This window comes from Ictidomys tridecemlineatus, chromosome 7, assembly GCF_052094955.1.
Source record: "Ictidomys tridecemlineatus isolate mIctTri1 chromosome 7, mIctTri1.hap1, whole genome shotgun sequence".
NCBI lineage: Eukaryota > Metazoa > Chordata > Mammalia > Rodentia > Sciuridae > Ictidomys > Ictidomys tridecemlineatus.
In genome coordinates this window covers 23095032-23116991 of record NC_135483.1, presented here as the reverse complement: position 1 = coordinate 23116991, position 21960 = coordinate 23095032, and the positions used below count along the sequence as shown (strand labels likewise).

Genomic DNA, 21960 nt, shown 5'->3' with positions numbered 1-21960 from the left:
GTACTAAGGAATCTGTGCATAGGAAAGAAAGATGGGCAGAGAGAGTGACAGCAAATCTGTCTCTACACAGGGCCCATGGGTTTAAAGTCCTAGAGGATGATCAGCACATATGCACATAACAGAGAATTCAAGACAATCTCCAATGTGTAGATGGGCTGCCCTGGTTTGAACAACATGAAGTTACCAATCAAATAACCCACAGGCAGAGCAGTCAAAATTGTGGAAAGAAGATGTGATTAAAGCCTTTTCAAGCTTGGGAGCAAAGACGAAAAGAGTTGACCTATTGCTCAAGACCAGTTGGTAGGATAGAAAAAGGAGATGATCTTGGTCTCCAGAGCATCCACACATAGCAGAAAGACCCTAGATGATTCCAGGTCACATGACACCAAGGGAATGGCCATGCCAAGGTAATCAAATCTAGGATTTCTGATTTTTATGTTGCTGTTTTTACTTTTTTTTTTTTTTAAATAACCAGCTGGCACTCTTTAAGGCCAGAGGAAATGTGAAGAATGGCAGTGTTCCCGAAATCAGAGAAGAATGAGGTAAAACCAGAATGTCATCACTTTTGCCACTTGTTCTTCAAAATATGGACAATGACTTCACTAACTGATGACAACTCAATCTCCAGAATATCTGGAAACACTTAAGACACCTACGAAAGCTACAGTAAATCTGGGATAGTCGTGTATTTTTAGTTTGTCCAAGTGTTTAGCTAGAAATAAATTTTTCCAAAAGGTAATTAAAAATGGATTAGTACCTTATCACAATCAAATAGTCCTGTGAAAGGAAGAAAATAAGATGATAAATGGAAGCAAAATTTGGTTCTGGACACTAAGATAAATTCTAGGGTTCAATACCTGGTGAAGTACATAGAATAAGCACTCCTGCATCACATTTGAACCATTTCAGTCTCTGTTTTGTATCCTAAACCACCCTGGATATCTTACACACCTGTGGAAATATATTTTTTTATCCTGAATATTTTATTCTATTGAAAGGAAAGTCTGGATGACACAACCAAGCTGTATGTATCAGTTATAGCCAGGATATACTTGCTCTGAAGACAGAGATAGATGGATAAAAAGATTCAGCACATGTAGAAAATAAGTGGCTCCAACAAATGCCATCAAGGGAATAATATATCACTACAGACAGAAAAGCGCAGTGTAACAATTCCCAGTTACAGACATACTTTCTCCACATGTTGATTCTTCTTTTCTAACTACCTTGCCATTCTGACCCAACAAAATTTGAATGGACATAATATCAAATCCGATGCTGTTATGAGAATTGGGAGAACAATTTGGCATTGCCTGTCCACATTTTCAGGTACATACCCTTTGACAGAGCAATTCCACTTCTAGGAATTTGGCCAAGAAGGATCTGTGAACAAGCAATCTTTGACAACACTATTCCAAAGATAAGGAAGTGGAAAAGAATTTTTAAGAATATAAAAAATATATTTTTTCTGTATAAAAAGGCTTCCTTTATATTCAGAAACATTCTGGTAAATGACAGAAACAGAATTGGAATAAAACACTAGTACACTTAAAAGTTCTCAATGGCTTGCTAACACAAAAAATTGTCTAAAAATCTAAAGCAAATAGCCTTGTCAAGAAGAGTGCCATCCAGTAGGTCATACCTATGTCATCTGGGCAGAAGAGGAAAACCTATGCGAGGCACCTCTTCTTACCAAAGTGGACTCTCATGCAATCCCTGGTTCACTTGGGTCCTTACTGTACCATCCATAGAGTTGATTGGATTCCCTGCACTTCCTGCAGCTTTCAGGGAGGCTGAAGAGTAGAGGCAAAAATCCTCCTTTAGCATTCATGATGTAGCTGGGATTAAAGGATCGGACACAATGACCGTCTAGTTCAAAGAGGCTGTGGTTTAATTCCTCTCATGCACAGAGTTTTAAACCAGCTGTGTTCCTTTCAGAGAACTTAACTTCTGTATGCCTTCATGCTTTCATTAAAATTGAGTAGCAAATGCTCAACATCACAGTGATGCTCAGAGGATTCACTGAGATGACACTGTTAAGGTTGGTGCATGGCATCCTTTACCACATTATCAGTCAGCATGTAATCATCATAATACCGAATGTTCCCTTTTTCTTCTTCTTTCTAAACTCCACAAGGTTAAATAGGATTTTCAAAATGCAATTTGCCATAAAATAGTTAACAAATGAGCACTGTGTTAAAATAATAAATTGTTCTTTACTTCTAGTTAATTTATTTGGAAAGTTGATCTTTTATGTTCTATTTTCTGACAAGATAAAAAAATGCACCAGTGCTTTAAAAAATGCATCAAAAAGATTTTTATCCATTAATGACTATTATGGGAGGAAAACACTACAAATAAAAAGGGATCAAAATTTCACATAGTCTCACATCTCTAAACAGACATTGAAATTTAATGATTCTATAACTTCAACCATATCAGCAAATATACTCCTTTTACTAGCACAATCAATATAATCCCAATTAAAATATTCTGTAAAACTGCCTACAGTATTCCAGTTTGAAATAGCTTCTACTGAAATAGACTTTCCTGCCACTCTGATTTAGCATCTCACTTTCCCTTATCAGCAGATGGCAAGCCAAGTACTATTTAAATCCATATGTCTTCCATAGGCATAGTTCAAATACTGAATAAAAAGATGAACAAATGTTTTAGAGCTAATCAGATTAGCCTTTAAGTGAAAAAAGCACCGAAATGGAGTTTCATTTCCTGCAAACGACTTTTACTACATCACACTGAGATGACTGAAGGGAGTTACAATCCTGTAAGGCACCCAGACAAAAATAACTAAGTGTACACGACAAATTACAGCAAAAACTTTCCTGACTTTTGTTATTTCTTTATGAATCTTTCCTCTCTGCCTGAACTCCAGTCCTCACAAGCAATGAACCCGGTACCAGAGAGATACTACAGTGTAGCCACAGTTCTATATCAAAGCTAAAAAGAACAGAATAACTCGCCAGCTGTATCTCTATATAGCAAACCCCTTTCCTACTCCTTTCTCTCCAGTATTTACCACTGGAAGAACAAAGCTGCCTGCCTTTATAAATCTCGGTTTCATATGCAATCTGTAGTTTTATACACCTCTGCTAGGTAAGGAGATGAAGATGAAGAGGCTGGGTTTGTAGTATAAACATTAGAAACATTCCTGAGTTCACAGAAGCTTTCAAACTTTTCCTTCTAAGTCTGTCTTCAGCAAGTCAGATGCTACAGGATCAAGGAATGGTATTGACAAATACCTTTCTCTTTTTCATATCACACCCTCTGTGCTACAAACCTTTAAGTCTCACAAAATGTTCAAGATAAACAGTCTCACTGTACACTTTCTCTTATCTTGAGCCCAGCACCTAATATTCTAAAATATTTCCCTTCTTTAGAAGGCAGCAGTGCAGAAGAGTGGTGAATCTTGGAGAATCTTCCTTCATATTTTAGGTTCAACAGTGATTGCTATTGTGCTCTATAAATTAACAAAATAGTTGTGCTGAGAACTGATTACATTCAACCAAAATGAAATGTACAGTTATTTTAAAAAAAAGAACTTATACTGTTTGAAGAAAATGAATTTTGGACTCATGAGTTAAAAAATAAAATGTTTCAGTTTTGCTGGAATTTGGAAAGACTGGAAGTGCACTGGCAGATTGCTCCCCTAGATTGCTGTACCAACAAATTTTGTGAACCCTGAGAAATCTTTGCTTTACCCGATAACTCACAGAGAGTCTCAAATTTAAAAATGCTCTAGTAAAGTTCAATTTTTATTCTTGCATTAACCTAAAATTGCTGATTGTTCTTTTTTCCAAAGCAAACCACTCACTAAATAATATCCTATGTTAAAGTTATTGAAACAAATGCACAAAATTTATTTATCCTTTCAGTTCTTAAAAATTCAATTATTAATCAATTTTCAATTATATACTTAATGATTGAAGAATGATCCAAACAGTTTGACAGCCATATAGAAATTAAAAGGTGATTTTACAAATTTTAAAAATGCCTTCACACAAAAATTCAAGTAAACATATATTAATTCTACACTTCCTAAGAGAAGAGCCAGGCAGCTGGACAAAAAAAAAAAAAAAAACCAGAAATTTAAAAATGGCATAACCCTAACCTCTCAGAAGTTCACCATAATTAAAGGGAAGAAATTCACAAATGGATGAATGATCAGATCTATATTTGCTGTTTCTCTCATTGTGTCTCATTGTCCCTTGGCTTTTAGAGGGAAAACTAGACACACACACACACACACACACACACACACACACACTTTAACAGACTTCCATTTCAAGCCCAACACTGCAACAAGACTTATACTTTCAAGTATATTTATACTTTCAAGTCATAAGTATAGGGGTGCCAGTTAGATCCCACCAGGGGAGCCCAAATCACCATGTTTATTCATTAAAAATAGAGCACCCAAAGATTTTTTTATTTTTTAAATATTGTGCAGTCAACGTGCTCTGCCATGGAAAGGTCAGAGTTTGGGCTGATCATATGGATTGAGCTTGTGAGTTCAAGTGTGAACATTTCCCAACTGCATTATAGCTGCTGCCTAGTTCTGAGACTTTCATCTTCCTATAGTTTGGTTAGCTATTACAAATCAAGTATAGATTGATCACATAGATGATTTGGGTTCTTAGTCCTGCACATTTTGAAAGAACCAATTAAGAGCAATCTAGATATAAAAACTTAAAAGGCTTATTTTTAAAAAATGGGAATTTGTACACTCAGGGCAGCTACTTTACTTTTAAAATGATTATGTCTTCACATAAATTTAAAAAAAAAATCATCACATGACAGCGTGTGGCTGATTTTCTAAAAGACATTTTAATTTGTACTTATTACAACAAAACTAAAGAAAAAAAAACCTAATTTATTTTTCCCCTAACATTAAATGGATAATAGACTAGTAAAAAGACATAACGAGATCTATCTCTTAGATCCAAATTGTTTACAAGAACTGAAAGCCTTAAAGCTTGGAAGATTTTAATCAAGACTTCCATTAACCCCCTACCAATATCCTAGGGATTGGAGGAATTTTAAACAAAAGGGAAAGTAGAATGCTTTTAAAATGACTTAATGTAATACAGTATTACGATACATAACCATTTTAGCCATTAACAACAGGTGACATATCACAGGCAAGCATTTCTTTTTCTTCTCATGATAAAATAAGACATTAAAGAAGAAATTAAAATGGGCCACTGGATTAAATCTAACAAAAATGATAAATAAATAAATAAGAACACCAATACATAAAACTAAAATATGACAGTTATTATATATAATGACTCAATCACATAGGCAATTGTATACACAGTATACATTTGTTAATGATTTCAAGGATTTTTCATGTATATTTGTCTTTGAGCATATGTATGTAATGACCCTTGAATATCCATCTTCTATTCTAAGGAAGTTTACTCCTCTCTTTTGGTTTAGTGTGTAATAAGACACGGAAGCATGCATGTTTCTGGAATCCTATCAATTACGAAAGAATGTTGACATACACAGAGGAGCTTCAAATTTGATCTCACAGACGTCAAAATAGCATATTTCACAGATCGGGGGCTCCCCAACTATAGCATATCTCTAGTTGGGGTAACAAAGCTCAATTCTTACTTGAATTCTCTATAAATTTGTGTACTTTAATTATTCCTTAAATTTTCCAGACATTACTTTAAAGGACCAGTTCCAGAAAATCTTCCTTGATGGTTGAATTAGGGGTTATTTCCTCCTTATTTTGTTTCACTCCATGGCACCTGTCACACCTTCTCTTGTGCTATACTCAATTTACCGAACATCATCTTCATTAGTATTTTGCAGAAGAATTAAAAGAATTGGTGTCCACGGTTTGTCCATGTTTACATCACTTCAAGAATATTTTGTACAAACTAAGCTTTCCATTTATATCCATTTATTATATAATTATGTATTCATTATATAATAATTATTTATTATATAATTATGTATTCATTATATAATTTTTTATTCATTATTCCTATTCTCAAAAGGACATACTCTTTCCAGTTATCCACTAAATAACTTCATCTGAATGCCCTGCAAACTTTGTATAAAATCAGCTTAACTCATTATTTCATCCTCACTAAAAAGTCCATTGATTTCATTCAAAAGAAATATAGTAAAGAGTATGCACTTTGAAGGCAGACTCCTGACACATGATCCAATTTGCTGGGTGAGTTGGGGCAAGTTACTGAACATCTGTAAAGTTCCATTTCCTCTGTAAAATGGAATTAAAATAGCACCTGCTTCAACGGGTTACTGTAAGGTTGAAAATAAGTCACTACAAATAAAGAGCAGAGCCCAGCCCAAAGTCAAGTGTTTCATAAATATTAGATATTCAGCTCCTCTTCCAATCACCTAAAACACAAAGCCACATTTTAGTCTCTCATATAAACCTTCCTAACTCGTCAAGATTCTACATATAGCATATATACACAGAAGTCATTTTCTATTTTCCCTAACCATAGCAGATGCCCTGTTATCGCTAATAAGGTAAGGGATCAGACAACTAACTCATCTTCCTCATCCCAACCCTGTCTACCTACCCCTCTTGCAGGCCATCTTACATAAATGTCATATTAACCTTATTAAAGGTTTGATCAAGTTATCTTTGGCCTGGAAACCAGGATGGCTCCCTATATCCTTCTAAAATAAAATGTTCTAAATAAGCATTGAGAGACTACCCGATCCCATATGTCAAGTCTAAGCTCTTTAAGTGATTCCACACAAAATTTTCCAACAAGCTTTGTTTCATCCTTAAAATCCCAGGCTGATCTCACAGTGTCTCTTCTCTTGTATGGCTTGCCCTCTCTGCTATCACACTCACCTGCTAAAAGTTCATCCAAAAACAGCTCAGAAGATGCCTGTGGCAACTAAACTTATTCTCTAAATTAAATGTGATCTGTTCTTTAAACACCCATAGTTGCTCTCCTCTCCCCTGACCCCTTTTATGAAAGTGTTTTTATGGAAGTATTAAGGCTGTCTTGATACCTGTCTTCTCACCTAAAACCAACTATGTATTAATGGAGGGCAGGTAACTCCATTGACTCATCTTTTACCTTTTATACAGTCTGCATGTTTCCTGATACCTGGTAAGAGCTAAATAAATATTTATTGGACATCAAGAAGATATACCAGGGAACAGCTCTACAAAGTTACCCTTTGCTTTTTAAATTTCCTATTTCTTTCAAGTCTAGATTAAGTTGGTCTGGTTATATGTTGGTTCTCTGAAAATAAATCCTGAATGCTGATAAGTATTAACATATTTAAATTTGTACATACACAGTGTGCATTCAAATCCCACAAACAGTGGTGTATATGTTGTTATAATTTCACAAAGAAACATAACTAACTTCAAATGTTCTGAAAAGACTTTGTATACAGCAATATGCTGTGTGAAAATGCAAGTGGGAAGAAATGGTGTACAGAATGGTCTTCTACTTTTCCCTTTAACACCTGATTTCCCACTCTTACATTTCACTGAATAGCTGTTGGCATCAACTTTCTGGGATCAAAAAATACATTAAGAAACTTTTTTTGTGAATTTATAACCCTACAAGATTCATTTCAGTATATTACACTTTTGAGAAATTCGCTTAATGTCAAGGTGACTAAGGAATCTACCTGTCAACTATAACACTGAAATAGACACCTGACTGATCCTTTACTGGTGCTACAGAAATGCATTTTATTCAACTACCATATTATTAATGATTTCCCAATAATAATGTTTAAAGAAAATGTTAGGATTTTATTTCATAACTACCACAGTGAGGCAATTCTAACTAATGAAAGTCAAGAAATGATAGTTTTCCTGTTTCCCAGGAACACACATCCATGGCCTGATAAAGGGACCTATGCTTGCTAATAAACTCCTCAACTGTATCATCCCACAGAGGAGTCTAATTACAGGGATACCAATTCTAACCACTTAAAATTGCAAACAAGATGCAATTATTCAACTACAAAGATATCCAATGGAGCATTATTTTTAATAGCAAAAATTGGAAATAAATGTCCAACGACAAGGAATCAATCAACATCTTCTCTAGGAAAAGTAGAACGATATATAATGAAATAGTATAACATCAAAAAAATGTGATGTAGCTGAATATGATGATGTGGAAATATTTATAATTTATTATAAAGTAAAACTAAAAGCTGCTTCATAGTAATCTCATAAATCTGTTTGTCATTTGTACATGGAGGTTTGTGTGTTTGAGAGAGTGCTTGTGTATGTCCACAAAAGAATATATTAAAAGTACTGCACTCTCATTTTGTTCCTTTTTTTGTTTATTTTTAGTTTCTCAAGTGCCATTTATGAATGTATGTTTTTAATGGGAATGAAAAACTCAAGACATACTAATTTTACATCTTTTTTCTCTTTTCCTAGACGCTCTTCAATTTCCTTCTCCACTTTATCCCCAATCTCACCCTAGAGGCCACCTCCTCTCCTGAAAAATCACAGGAGCAAAGTAGAAATATGGTCACTTTCATCCTGACCACCCATACTTCAAATAATTCATCCATGAATAATGAGATATTAACTCTGAAGGGACATAAAAAACTAAGATAGGTTTATAGTTTTAAGATTTCAGTGGGATGAAACTGAATTATTCACATCCATTAAAAAGAGTTTGAATGATTCACAGCCAATTTTATTTTTATAATTGTAATGAAACAGCTGGGATCAGAGTCTATTCATGGACTCATAAGAAATTTGCACCCCACCTACTAAAATTAGTTTCTGCATCCAAAATTCTGATTTGAACATCTGACTGTGAACAAAACAGGCACCATCACTCAATGCCAAGAAACTGAGGAGACAGACTTAAAGCATGTCGTATTCTCACCAGACTTATTTTATTTCTCATTGTGCATATTTCACTTTATTTCCATTCATAAGCAGCCCCCAATAACATGAGTCTTGAAACATGGTTATTTCCAAAGAATCAGTTTTCTAGTGTAAATGAAGATCAAAGAATATATATTTTTAAGACTTTCAGATTGTATGTGTGACAGTTATGAATTCTTAGCCATTAGAAGAAAGGCACATTTAAGAACTTCTACTTGAAATGTATGGCTTCTCTTTAGACACCAGGATCACCGAGTCTAAAATATAAGATTTTTGTCTTAAAGTTGCCTCAGGTGTCAATTCACACATCTGAGTGTTTAAAGTTTCACAGGAAATTTACATGGCTCACTGCAGAATATGCAATTTTGAAGAATTTTAAGCAACTGCATACTTCAACCTCTGTTAATTTTCCAAAGCAGGAAACAGTGCATAAGATTGAGTGACTCACCCAGGGTCACTCAGCCATTAGTCACAAAATGAGTCTAGAACTGAGTCTCCTTTCCTCCAGTCCAGTGCATTTTCCACTATATCACAAGGGAAGATTAAAAAAGAAAATATGAAACCTAGTTTTCCCAGAAAATAAAATCCAGTCAAGTCTGAACCACAGCCAGTGTGTAAGGTGAAACATCTCTTAACTGGAGCCTCAAAGAGCTGAGCACACTACTAAAAAGTAATTAGAATATATTTTGGAACTTTCAGAAATATCGAAATCCAAGGTGAATTTGAGGCAAACTCTGATAAAACCATCCTGCAATCACACAGCACAAAGTTATTCCATACATATGAGCTGAGTAATTCATCTGTAGACTATATACTACCCATCCTGATAATTCATATTTCAAAAACCTCCAACTTTCTTTGAATTAGTTATATAATTAAGGCAAAGTGGATGGATTTTGCTTAATTATCAAGGAACTCTTGGGTTGTAAATCTGACATTAGGAAGGATTAGATAAGATACCTACTATTAAATGGACAGTACTATCTTCAATTATAACATGCTTTGCAAACATAAAGGCATATAAAAGTTGAGTACGTAAAAGGATTTCATTTTTAACTGTGTGAAAGAAGAAACATCAACAGTCCCAGAATGAGTCTTTTCTTTAACAAAGGAAATAATTAGTTTTAGGTAAAGTGAATATCTCTCTCAAATGTAACATGTAAATTTTCAGATTCCCATATATAAGCCTGGTTTAATTTTCTATTTTCATAAAGGTATAATATGACCTAAGCCTCTGCAATTTTTAGCATATGAAAAGCACAAATACAATGTTAATTGAGAAAGCATTCTTCTTGTTCTGTTCTTTCAATACTTCATTAATAAAATAACAAGGAATATTCTGAGATTCTGAAAATCACATCAAATAAAAAAAAACTTTCTAATGGAATATACACATATATACACATATACAGAGAGAGATGTGTATATACACATATACATATACAAGTAAAAGTAAAGGTCATTAAATGACATCTTTGAAAAACAAATCAAGTTTCCAATCTCCTAAACTCCCTCAAAGCCCACCCTGTTACCCATGCATTCAACCCACAAGATAAAAACTTTAAAACTAGGTTAAGAAATGCTTAGGGTAGCAAAACTGTCATCCACCAAGGCATAGTAAAAACAAGGGAAAAAAAAAAAAAAAAGAGGCAGGCCGGTTGGTGGAGACTGCTTTCACTTAAAACACTTAAACCAACTCTGCTTAGGAAAAGCAGGCCTGCTTGAAATAAATTTTCTCTGCACGTGCAATATAAAATAAGCATATTAAACCAAATACTGGCTACTGGGCATATATTACAGTCTAAATAAGTAATAAGAAGCAGCTCTTAAAGATTACCATTTGTTTTTCTCTGAATTCTTTCTGAATTTTTCACATTACCAATAAATAAGTCAATGTACAGTTTCGAAGGTACTCCCTAAATATTTCTAGGATATAATGCCCCCTGCATTTTTTCATGAGCTGATTTGTTTTCTACCTTAAAGACTACCTCTTTAAATACCACAGAGTTGGTCATTACCTTTAGTTATAAATCATGTATTCTCTCATATAAATAAGTGAAATTAGGCTGGGTGTGGAGGTTCTTGCCTCTCATCCAGCAACTTAGGAGGCTGAAACAGGAGGACTGCATGTTCAAAGCCAGTCTGAGCAATTTAACAAGACCCTAATCAAATTAGCAAGACTGTATCTCAAAATAAAAAACATAAATAAAAAAACAAAACTGGAATTATACTGTAAGAAATTATCCTAAGGAAATGATAAACAATGAAATAATATGTAGAAGAAGGTTCATCAAAGTGTTCTTTATAAAAAAAAAAAGATAAATGTTTACCTTTTAAACATTAATTTAATGCCAGACTTCAAAGATTAAAAAAAAAGTGTTCTTTATAATTAAAAATTGGAAGTAGCCTAAATGTTCATCAATAGGGGATGTGTTGAATATATTGTGCTATGGCTATTCCTACTAATGAGGTACTAAATCAAATATTGTGAAATATATCTGTGAATAAGAAAAGATATCCTCAATATACCATCAAATTAAAAATCAGAATTATAAAACATGTACATAATCCTATACTTGAATAAACTACATCTTTATAATGGATAAATTACAAGCCAAAATATGAACAGAAAAGTACTCGTGGGTTGGAATTTATTAGTGGTTTTCATTTTCTTTACAGTGTTCTCCACTATCTCTTTTGCAATAAGCATGCATTATTTGCATAATTTCAAAATGCCCCTTTACTGTTTTGTTCAGACACACATAAAAAATGTGGATGTTTAGATGAAACAAATTAACTCTAAAATTGTAGGAAGTCATCCAAGCATTTATTAGCAAATCATAGCAAGCCAAAGAAGGTTATGCAATGATTATGAGCAGGGACTCTGGAGTTTGATGGCCAAGGCCAGAATTCTCTGCCATTACATGCATATGACCTTGGGCAAATTACTTAATCTCTTTGCCTCAGTTTCTTCATCTAAATAAAATGGATAATGATAGTTTCAAGCTCAAAGAGTTTTAGTAAGGACAAAAGGATTGAGCCAGTAATAAATTAATAGAAAGGCAGCAAACTTTTAATGCTAGCAATTGAAACACTAAATTATTTTGCAATCAATTGTAAAGATTCACCTATTTTTACCAATGCTTCATTTGTGAATGCTTTCCTATGTGAATTTTCTAAAGTAGTTTTGTCTTATTCATTGAGAATACAAATTAGATAGGTAAGGACATACTTTGTGCTACCCAATGAATTACAAGCTAAGCTCAGAAAGTTAATTCTCTGCCAACAGATTATTTTTTTATGGGCTTTTTATCTACCAAAACTTTTTTTTTAATCATGGCCAAATATAAGTCTTAAATACTACATTTTAAATAAAAGTAATTCTACATGAAAGTATAATTCAATAAACAATATTTTTATGGATCTTATATAATTTTCTCACCAAAAATTCATTTAAAAAATATTTATATTTGTATCCACATTTTCATGAAAGTTTGATTCACAGTTAACAAAATTATTAAGTATATTTTGTTTTTTTAAAAAAAATCCATATATCCTGCTGGGTACAGTGGTGTATGACTGTAATCCCAGCAGCTCTGCAGGCTGAGACAGGAGGATCTTTAGAGCAAAGCCAACCTCAGCAACAGTGAGGTGCTAAGCAACTCAGTGAGACCCTGTCTCTAAATAAAATAAACAAACAGGGCTGGGGATGTGGCTCAGTGGTTGAGTACCTCTGGGTTCAATCCCCACTACCCAAAAAGAAAAAAAGAAAATCTATATATCCTTAGCATTGCTTCTCCAAATTGAAAAGAGTTTGTCCAAACTTCACTGAAACTCTTTGCATCTCTTTGTTCTAATGACACAACTAGATGCAGCAGAATCCAGTCGGCCAGCTTCCTTGCTTCCTTGAGCTAACTGGTACACCAGCCTAGTAAGCAAACCCTTGCCTATCAATACTTAAAGTTCCTTAACTAAGTGTATGGGAAGGGAAAATAAAACAATATGACAAAAAAGACATTTTTTACTTTTTTGGTGGAAACAAACAAAAAAAATCCCAGATAAAAATTGTTTGTGGCATTTTAGGAAATCCACACTCCAAATTCATCCATCAGACTATGTTCTGTCAGAAAAATATGACATTTGATGTCAAGACTATGTACCCCCTGGCTGACATACTTTTGAGTCCTTCTGCACCTGTCCTCCTGAGCATGGGCTCTCTTCTGTGTAGTCTTCCCTTCCAACATCTAAATAGGCTCAATAATGGCTTCCTTTGGGGCCCTGGTATCTCCTAATTCAGGCAGTCTGTGATGAAAACGAAGCTGTGCAAAAGACATTTATACAGGAAATAATGAATAGATAGTGTGCTAAAGGATAGCATCTCACAGTGACTACCAACCTACAGCACAATTCACTAAGATATATCTGCTTCCCCTGCCTTAGAAACCTGGGACAACAGAACTATGCCAGATCTTACAAACAGTCTAGGTTACAACAAAGAGGGGGAGAAAAGTGCTTTAAAAAATATTTGGGTCAATGGAGCCAATTTACAAAGTGAAAGTAGATTATGAGAAAATCCAATTAGTCAAACCAATAAAACTCAACCTATGTATTGAATTGGTTTTAGTTGTTTCCTACCATCAAAAAGGGTATTATCAAGGTAAAAGATGAATAATCAAAAAGAAAAAAATGCTATCTAAATTCTATTTATTATAAACAAAATGGTCTTGTTCACTATTACACATAACCAATGCATTGGGTTTTTTTCTTTTTTTTGGTACCGGGGATTGAACTCAGGAGCACTCAACCACTGATCCACATCCCCAGCCCTATTTTGTATATTTTATTTAGAGACAAGGTCTCACCGAGTTGCTTATTAGCACCTCACTTTTGCTGAGGTTGGCTTTGAACCCCTGATCCTCCTGCCTCAGCCTCCAGAGCTGCTGGAATTATAGGCATGCGCCACTGCACCCAGCTATGCCTTGTTTTCTTAAAACTAAAATGTATTTGAATATGACTCTTAACTTATCCTTAATGAATGTCAACAGAAATGCAACTATTTAAGGTAGAAGCACAGAAACACACAGGATTAGTTAATCTCTGGATGCAATAAGTAGTTTTTAACAGTTTATTTTTTACTTAGGCAAATAAAATATTAACTGCTACCTAAAGAGAAACTTAAAATCAGTGTTTCAGAGTCAGTGATTAGAAAGGTATATACTTCCCATTTTTCCTAATATAGGCTATTCTCTTCCGAATTAGACACAGGTATTGTAACAGTTTCAAAGGGATCAAGAAAATGATTATTGACATCAACGTGAAGTCAACAGAACCTACATGATGACTTCAATTATTCCCTTATTTTCATTGACTATAAAGCAAAACAATGCATATCACTTTTCGATGGAGGCCATCTTTAGTTTAAAAAGTTCCTGTTGTTGGTGGTTGCAAAGGCATTCAGCACTGCTGCTTGTTTGAACTGCTGTTTGGCTGCCAATGGACTGTCCCCAAAAGAACATTTTTGCATCTCAATAGAAGGTCCGGTATCAACAATCTTTAAACTATAAATTTAACAAGGCGGCTAAAGAAAGAGGGAAATAGCATCTGCATTGTACTGTCTTGGTATCACATTTTCAAGATGAACACATCATCAGACTACCTTCATTTATCTAGCACTTTGCATCTGAGGATCTCAAATGGCCTGACAAACATTAATTAACTGAGTTGCACAACACTCCTGTGGGATGGCAGGCAGGAGGAGCCTCTGTAAGAGACAGATGAACAGAGTTCCTGGGAGGCCCTGCCTTTGACAGTCAGTGGCTCAACTTGGAACCCAATTCCCACAGGCCCATGGCAGCACACAGCTGAAATCAAGCAGTGCAAAATGTACATGTTAAAACTGACAGACTTTCTTGAATAAATTTACTAGGAAATCAAAATCAGTTTCAAAGAAGTTTATTCCCCCAAGGGTGCACTGGAGAAAGTAGCCTAATAACTTGAGTGTTAGAGCCCATGGAAAAATGTGAGCCTGAGTTATGTGGCTGTGACATTCTGTTTTGACAAATGACAGGGAGGTATTTACCTAAATATTAACTTGCCATAAGTTCCCCCATACAGATGCACTCATTAAACTTATAATTATTTTATTATGGAATGAAAAGTCCACCTGATGTTGGCAAAATCTTTGTGAAATTTAATGAACATTTTTTGTCCCCATTCCTGTGGTTGTCAGATGAAAGATTATAAAGATTATAACTCTCTGTGTAATAAAATTTAATCTAGAAATTCCACTGCAATAATGAAATCCAGAATTGATCATTCAGGCAATTTTAAGACTAGTACAGTTACATCTGCACAAGAGCTTGTCTAAAAATAAATAAATAAATCCCTTTGTGTAATTATACATTATAGAAGAAACTAGTCAACAAAGGATATAAAACTGTGCATGAGTCTGGACTACACCATATTACAACAGTTTAAAATGAAAAAGAAACATCTATTGGAAAATATAAAACTAACTGACTTTTACTTTTAGCACAAGCAATATTAGATATTTTAGCCTCTTAACAGAACCAAATTTTAAAACACTTGATGATCAAAATATTAAGCTTTCACGACCACATTCACAAGCTTATACATCTAGAAGATAAGATCTCTTCCATAAGTTTTTAAACAGCATAAAGTTATTATAGAAGAGCTTGGACTGTTTCTAGCAGAGATTCTAAAAGTTTTAATATTTCTTCCTACTCCTAAAAGAAAATATTCAAAAGATTTTATAGAAATAATGTGGTTAATATGCAACAAAAACCCTAGTTTTCACAAAGCATTTTACAATATAGAGTTTCACTTAATCACCCTTCCTCACACTCAAAGCACTAGAATCAACACAGGTGATACGCACAACTTAAAATTTTTAACAAGATCACTTTCGTTCTAAAAATAAGGGAAAAATAGAGATGAAATAAAAACATATATAAATGATCTGCTACTTAACACAAAATTAAAAGCCAAACACTGATCTAGGAGATAAAAAGAAAGGAAAGGAAAAAACTATAAATGCTAATGAAAACCATTTTGAAATTTTAGCTCTTCATCTGATTGTATTTTCTTCCTCACTTTCAAAAGTACAATAAACTATCATGACTAAAACTAGTCAGCATACACACACAGACACACACACAAAAAAAAAACCACCAGAAAGACTAATATTCTGAAAGCAGCATTTTAACTATGTCCTTTGTAACATAACCTACTTATGTTCATTTTACTCTTTAAAAATATTTCTATTATTTACCTGATAGTGTTGATTATTTTAAATCAATGTTTTCTAATAGACAATTTTTCATACTTAGTTGTTCATATCACTCTGAACAGTATTTAAAAATGAAAATTAAGTTTTGCCTTTTAGTATCAGAAATACTATGTATAAAAGTATTTACTAATCACATGCTCAATTAATGCTATGTTGAACGTACTATTTAATAAAAAAACTTTTAAAACCTTATATTTCCCATTTCTTAATTTGCTTACTATTTCTGAGTAAATGTGTCCAGCAGCAAAGCAGTTAATTGCATGTTCCACTCTAGTATTTAAACTCAAACATGAAAACTGAATTCTATCTTTACACAGACCACTGTGTTCTATTAAAGACATGAAAATTATATTTGTATATTTATGTTCTGTTTATAAATCATATAGGACCATCACTGATAATAAGACCATTGCAACTACAAAATTAAAGAACATTATTTTTTGCCTTTAGTGAGCATGACTTGCTCTTCTGCTGGGTTTTCCCCTTACTGATGAAGGGTAAAGAATTGAGAAGTGTGTATTTCTGTAACTTAAAGTTACAGATATTGGTACAGGATACCAATTTTCATTTCTAAAGTAGAGTTCTTATCAAATTTCCAAACAAAATGGGCTCTTACAGATCAAAAAGCTCATTGGCTAAAATATGTACATGCCAAAAATTTTTAATTCACTTAATAAATTAAATATTGCACGATAAACTAAATTGACTACTCTTTCGAGTTCAAATACCCATTAAACTGGTGATTTCCCAGAGCACTACTCAAATGTGAAATGTGAATTTTTAAAGATTCAATTTTTACTAAATTCACAGAATGACTCAAGCCTCTTTTTAACATGTGTGCGCGTGCTCCCTGGAATTTAGCAGATGATAGCCTTTAAAGATCACAAATCAGAGGCCTACAAACTTGGCTCTTCGTTGCTGAAGATTTCCTACCTCAGCAGCTAAATGTGGAGGAACTGAAAAGACAGTTGAAATGGTGCAACAGAAACTCAGAGTGAGGGAATTAAGGAAGTGGAGGAATTGAGAAAAACAATTTTTTAGAAAAGTACAATCACCCTCGGCTTGCTCAAATAAAAAAAAAAAAAGTCACTACTTGCTCAGGTGTTTTACTCCACTGCTTGATCAACTATTATTCCAAGTTTACAGAGTATACAGACGGTGACAGAAAAAAAACTGATATGCCAGAAATGCTCAAAAAAGTTGCCAAATAATCTGGCAGCAAAGGTGGATGGCACAGATGAGAACAATTTTTGGTGGAAGAAGAAGGGAGGGGACTCTTGGGGTGCAATGGGAGGCACCCAGGTAGACCAACTCTCAAGATCCAACAAAAATGAACAAAGCCCAGGATTCTGCATCCCTGCCTTACCAGCAGAAGCCAGAAGGGTCACATGAGACCAGAGGAGTATGGACATGCTAAGAAAACAATGGGTATTTACAGTTAGACAAATGCAACTCCATAAGTAGTGATTTGAAGGAGGTTTCCTGAACTGCACCCTCCCTTCAAGGGCACAGAAACTACTTCTTTCTACAATTATGTATAACAAATCTGTTCCTTCTGCAAAAAGTCTTTGTTTCTCAGTGTATGAGGGGCATGCCTTCTTCTGTATTCAAGGCCTTCTGTTAGCTCCAGGGCATCACTAGAGGGAGGGAAAGTAACACTTTCATAATTAACCATGCACCTCTAAGGTGTGCTTCTCAGCTCCACTACAGAATACCTGAGAAGCACAGATGGGCTTCAGGGGCTCTGCAGGAAATGAGAGCAGAGCTGCTAAGCAGACCTGGGAAGAGCAATTTTTCTCTCCAGTATACATCCAGAGAGACCTCGGTGATCTCTAACCCAAGGTGCAAGCATTGGGCCAACTGAAGTCTTTCCTAACTGGATATTTTTTGTAAAGGATAGCTACTTTCCAATCTTACCTTCTAGACACAAATAAAGCTTTGAAATCATCCAGAAAGCTCAAAACTTTCTCAGCATTAAGGTGAAATGTTGAACTGGTGGTGCCTTAGGCAAAAAGCAAGTATCACTGGGAGTTTGTGAATTTTCAAAAGTTAAAATATTTCTTGATAATGATGAGACTACACAGCGCAAACAGAGAAATAGAGGATCTTTCTCACTCAGAGGTTTTGCTTTTGCTTTACCACAACTAGGTCTTTCTCCCTAAAGGTCCTGATAATATACAGCGCACAGTACACTTCTGTGTAAGTTCTTCATACCATTCATGTTGAGATTTTTCTCATCTTTTCCCTTCTTCTTGGCAACAAGCATTGTTATTTGTACACATTTATACTCTGGGTTTAAAAAGTAAGACATTTCTGTATTAACATCTTACCCAGGAGTTTACATTCTTAGTGATTTAAATCTCTACTAATGTCCTTATTAACCATACACTGTGTCACACCACCTTAAAATTGAAAAGTCAGTTAGTTTAATGGAACAGATGTGCATCCTTCTGGGATTCTAAACCTCCCTTCTCCAAAGGCGGCTATGTTGTTTTGCATAATCACCAGGAATGATTAACCAATGTTCAATCTGAGCTAAGAGTGAAGACAAACATGAGACAGCCCACCAGGATGCGGAGGATGCATAGAGCACACACCAACACACAGGGAGCTACGTTCTGCCACTTTGGCCTTCTAAGTATAAATCCCCAAACTAATACAGCTTATTTAATGTCATTTCACAAAACATAGTACTAAATGTAGAGATTTTGTGCTCCCCCATCTTCCCTTCAAAATATATGAATTATTTTAAAAATTAAACCTTCCTACCCGTAACAGGGACTGGGACTCATCCTTGGACTTGCTTTCTCCCGATGCAGGATACTGTGGGGTGATGGCCCCAGACTTCTCTCCGCCGGCTGGCACCCCCTGCAGGAATCCCTTGGTCTCCACAGCCAAGCCATAAATAGGTCTCGCCAGGTGGGCAGCCTCTACACTGGGGCTATCCCAGAGAGTCTTTGTCTGCTCTTGGGTGCCGGATACAGGCGTCAGGAGCCCCAGGCTTGCTTGAGTATAGGATGGACTGCCGCGAAGGATGTCAGCCCCTCTCCAAGCCACGCTGCGAAGGTCATCGCCTGAACTCTCAGACCAAGCTTTCTCCTTGAGCCCGTCCTTGTCATCCAGCTTCTCCCGCTTCACCACGCTCTCGCAAACTGGCTCTGCCATTTTAGAGTCTGGATTCAAAAGACTGTAGACCTTGAGGTCAATTTTGGGCTCCTCCTTGATGGCAGAGATGGCATGACCATCCTCTTCGCCGTTGGCTGTAGTGATGTCCTGTTCCTGGCAGTGAACAGTGTTGAAGTGCTCCAGTAGTGACTGAGTGTCAGCAGCTGTAAAGCTGCACTGACGGCATTTGTAGCAGCTGTGTGCTCTCCTGGAAGAGAAGAAAACAGTCCATGGAAATCCAGCATTCTGAAGGGTTTTTTTTTTTTTTTCCTTTTTCAGATGGTCTTTAAGCACCTGAATTTTATCTCACACAATGTACTAGGCAGAATGAAATACAATATTCTCAACACCCAGAAAGTGGAACTTAATTAACTGGCATTTTCAATTCTATATAAAGAATGTGAAGCTCCCTTTTGTTACAGTAGCAGGAATAGGTATACACACACACACACACACACACACACACACACACACACAGGCTTGTGCGCACACATTCCAGCTGATTAGCATTAGAACCAGTTGGTTGGCTTTATTATCGAATCACCTGCTCTGTTCATTTTATCTTGATGGATAATAATCAATTCTGGACCAGTTAAGTCGATATTCATATGTTTTTATACATGATTTCATCAATGGACTTTTCACTTTCTGTTTATTTAAGAAAAAGTGAGGGTTTTCTTCACTATGAGTACACTTACGTCTCTAATGCTTAGATGCTTTTGTACAGCTTTTCCACATATTGAAATGCACTCTAAGTGATTATAACGTTCTATCATAAATCTAAATTGAGTCAATGAAGTATGGTTTATCTGATCTACATAATCTAAAAAGTAAGATGTATTTAAGACCTAACTTTCTTCTGAACAAATTCTACCTATCTATGTAGACAGGTATCTCTACTGGGTGTCAAAGAGCATGATAGTTGCTGTAAAGACATGTTTATTAAAAGGGCGCGCATGTGTTTTCTTTTTAAAAGAAATACAATAAGGAGACTGTATTGTTAAACTGCACAGCATCTTGTCTGCTAGATAGAGAAGAGTTTCTGCTATATTAGGACAAATGTTTGATTAACAAAGAAGAACCGAGGTACTGCATTATAAAAAGCATACCAGAAAGGTACACAAACAACTTGGAATGAGGCATTCTTTCTTTAACTATAAAAGCCTTAGTTAGCTCTCCAAACAAAAATTATGTGAAACACTTTCTACTTCCTGACAAACTGTGCTAAGAGTTACCCACAAAGTTACAACATAAGTTTTCTAAGCCATCACTTAAAGGTATGGAGTCATATTATATACTTTTAGATAATCATCAAAATTCTATATTGCCAGGCACTGGGGACACATAGGTGAATAAACCATACATATTCCTTGCCCACTTGGGACTATGCCCACTCTGCCTACTCATCTACAGGCAGAAATGACAAGCTTCAAATAACATTATACATAAATACATAAGTACGAAGGGTGACATGTGCTGAGAATGAAATGGTAAGACGGTAGCAGGGAAAGGAGACTGCTTAGAGACGTCGGTGAGAACTTTCTAAGGGAGGATATAAAATCAAAAGATGAAAAGGAGCTATTCTTGTTGGAGGAAGAGGTAGGGGGAGAGAAGCCCTTTCTAGCAAGTCTGAGACATTGTAAAGAGGCCACTGCAGCAAGAGAGGAACAGAGAAGAGGAAGAAAGGCAATCAACAAGCTGAAAGGGCCATCCAGAGAGAGTATTACTGGTCCCTGTGAAGATGGTGGCTATCTTCAAAGATTAAGGGAAGCAATAAGCAGGGAGCAGCATGGTCAGCTGCAAGCTGTGGTCACTTTGAGGCAGTGATAGTTTCTGAATTAATAACTTTAGTTTCCAAAGGAAACTAAATACTGGGAATTCCAAAAGAATTTTCTTATTTTATAGAAGCAAAATTCAAAGATGCAAGAAAACAAAATCTCAGTAAGTATTTGTTAAGAATATTTAATGTGATTATGATTAAAATCTTAATTTTCATTGGGTAAATTTAATTTTACATTTTAACCAGATTGTTTTCAATCCTTTCTATTTTTCTTCATTAAGTAGTAAAGATAAGTACAACAAATGACAAGTGATATGATCATGAACTGATCATAAAAACACAGCAATAAAATTAATTTTCTCAAGTGAAAGTAATCCCATCCTTAAGGCAAGATGTCTATGACCATGAGTAAGACTCTTGCCACCAAAAGTCACAGCTAGAAAATCAAGACAAGACTAAGATTACAAAGGAAAACAGAAAAGAACTAAGATCCAGGTCTTGGAATCTTTGGAAACCTCATCCAAAGAACATTCTTAACCTAACCACCTTCCAGTACAATTCAATGGAAGATAAGCTCTTGAATCTAATCATCTGTTTATGAGGCCATAATGTGAAGACAATTATGCATAAAAATGGGTAAAGGCAAAATGTAAACAAGAAATACTCTACTGAAGATACTGTATAAAACCTATTGAATTATGAGAATTAAAAAATAAATCCATTTTGGGAAGGACATCAGCAATCTCTGATTGACCTTCACCCTAACACAATTCTAATGAACTCATTGCCCCAGCATGCCAATGAGTCTGT

General features: G+C 35.1%; 1 protein-coding gene across 6 annotated transcripts in view; it reads right to left on the bottom strand.

Moving 5' to 3' along the window:
- Positions 1–21960, bottom strand: part of Trps1 (transcriptional repressor GATA binding 1) — a 239394-nt gene that overhangs the window by 146996 nt on the left and 70438 nt on the right. For all 6 annotated transcript variants that reach the window (XM_013357335.4, XM_078016767.1, XM_078016769.1 and 3 more), the window contains one exon: positions 18975–19578. In XM_013357335.4, the coding sequence (XP_013212789.2) occupies positions 18975–19578 (604 nt within the window). The remainder of the gene's footprint in view (positions 1–18974; positions 19579–21960) is intronic.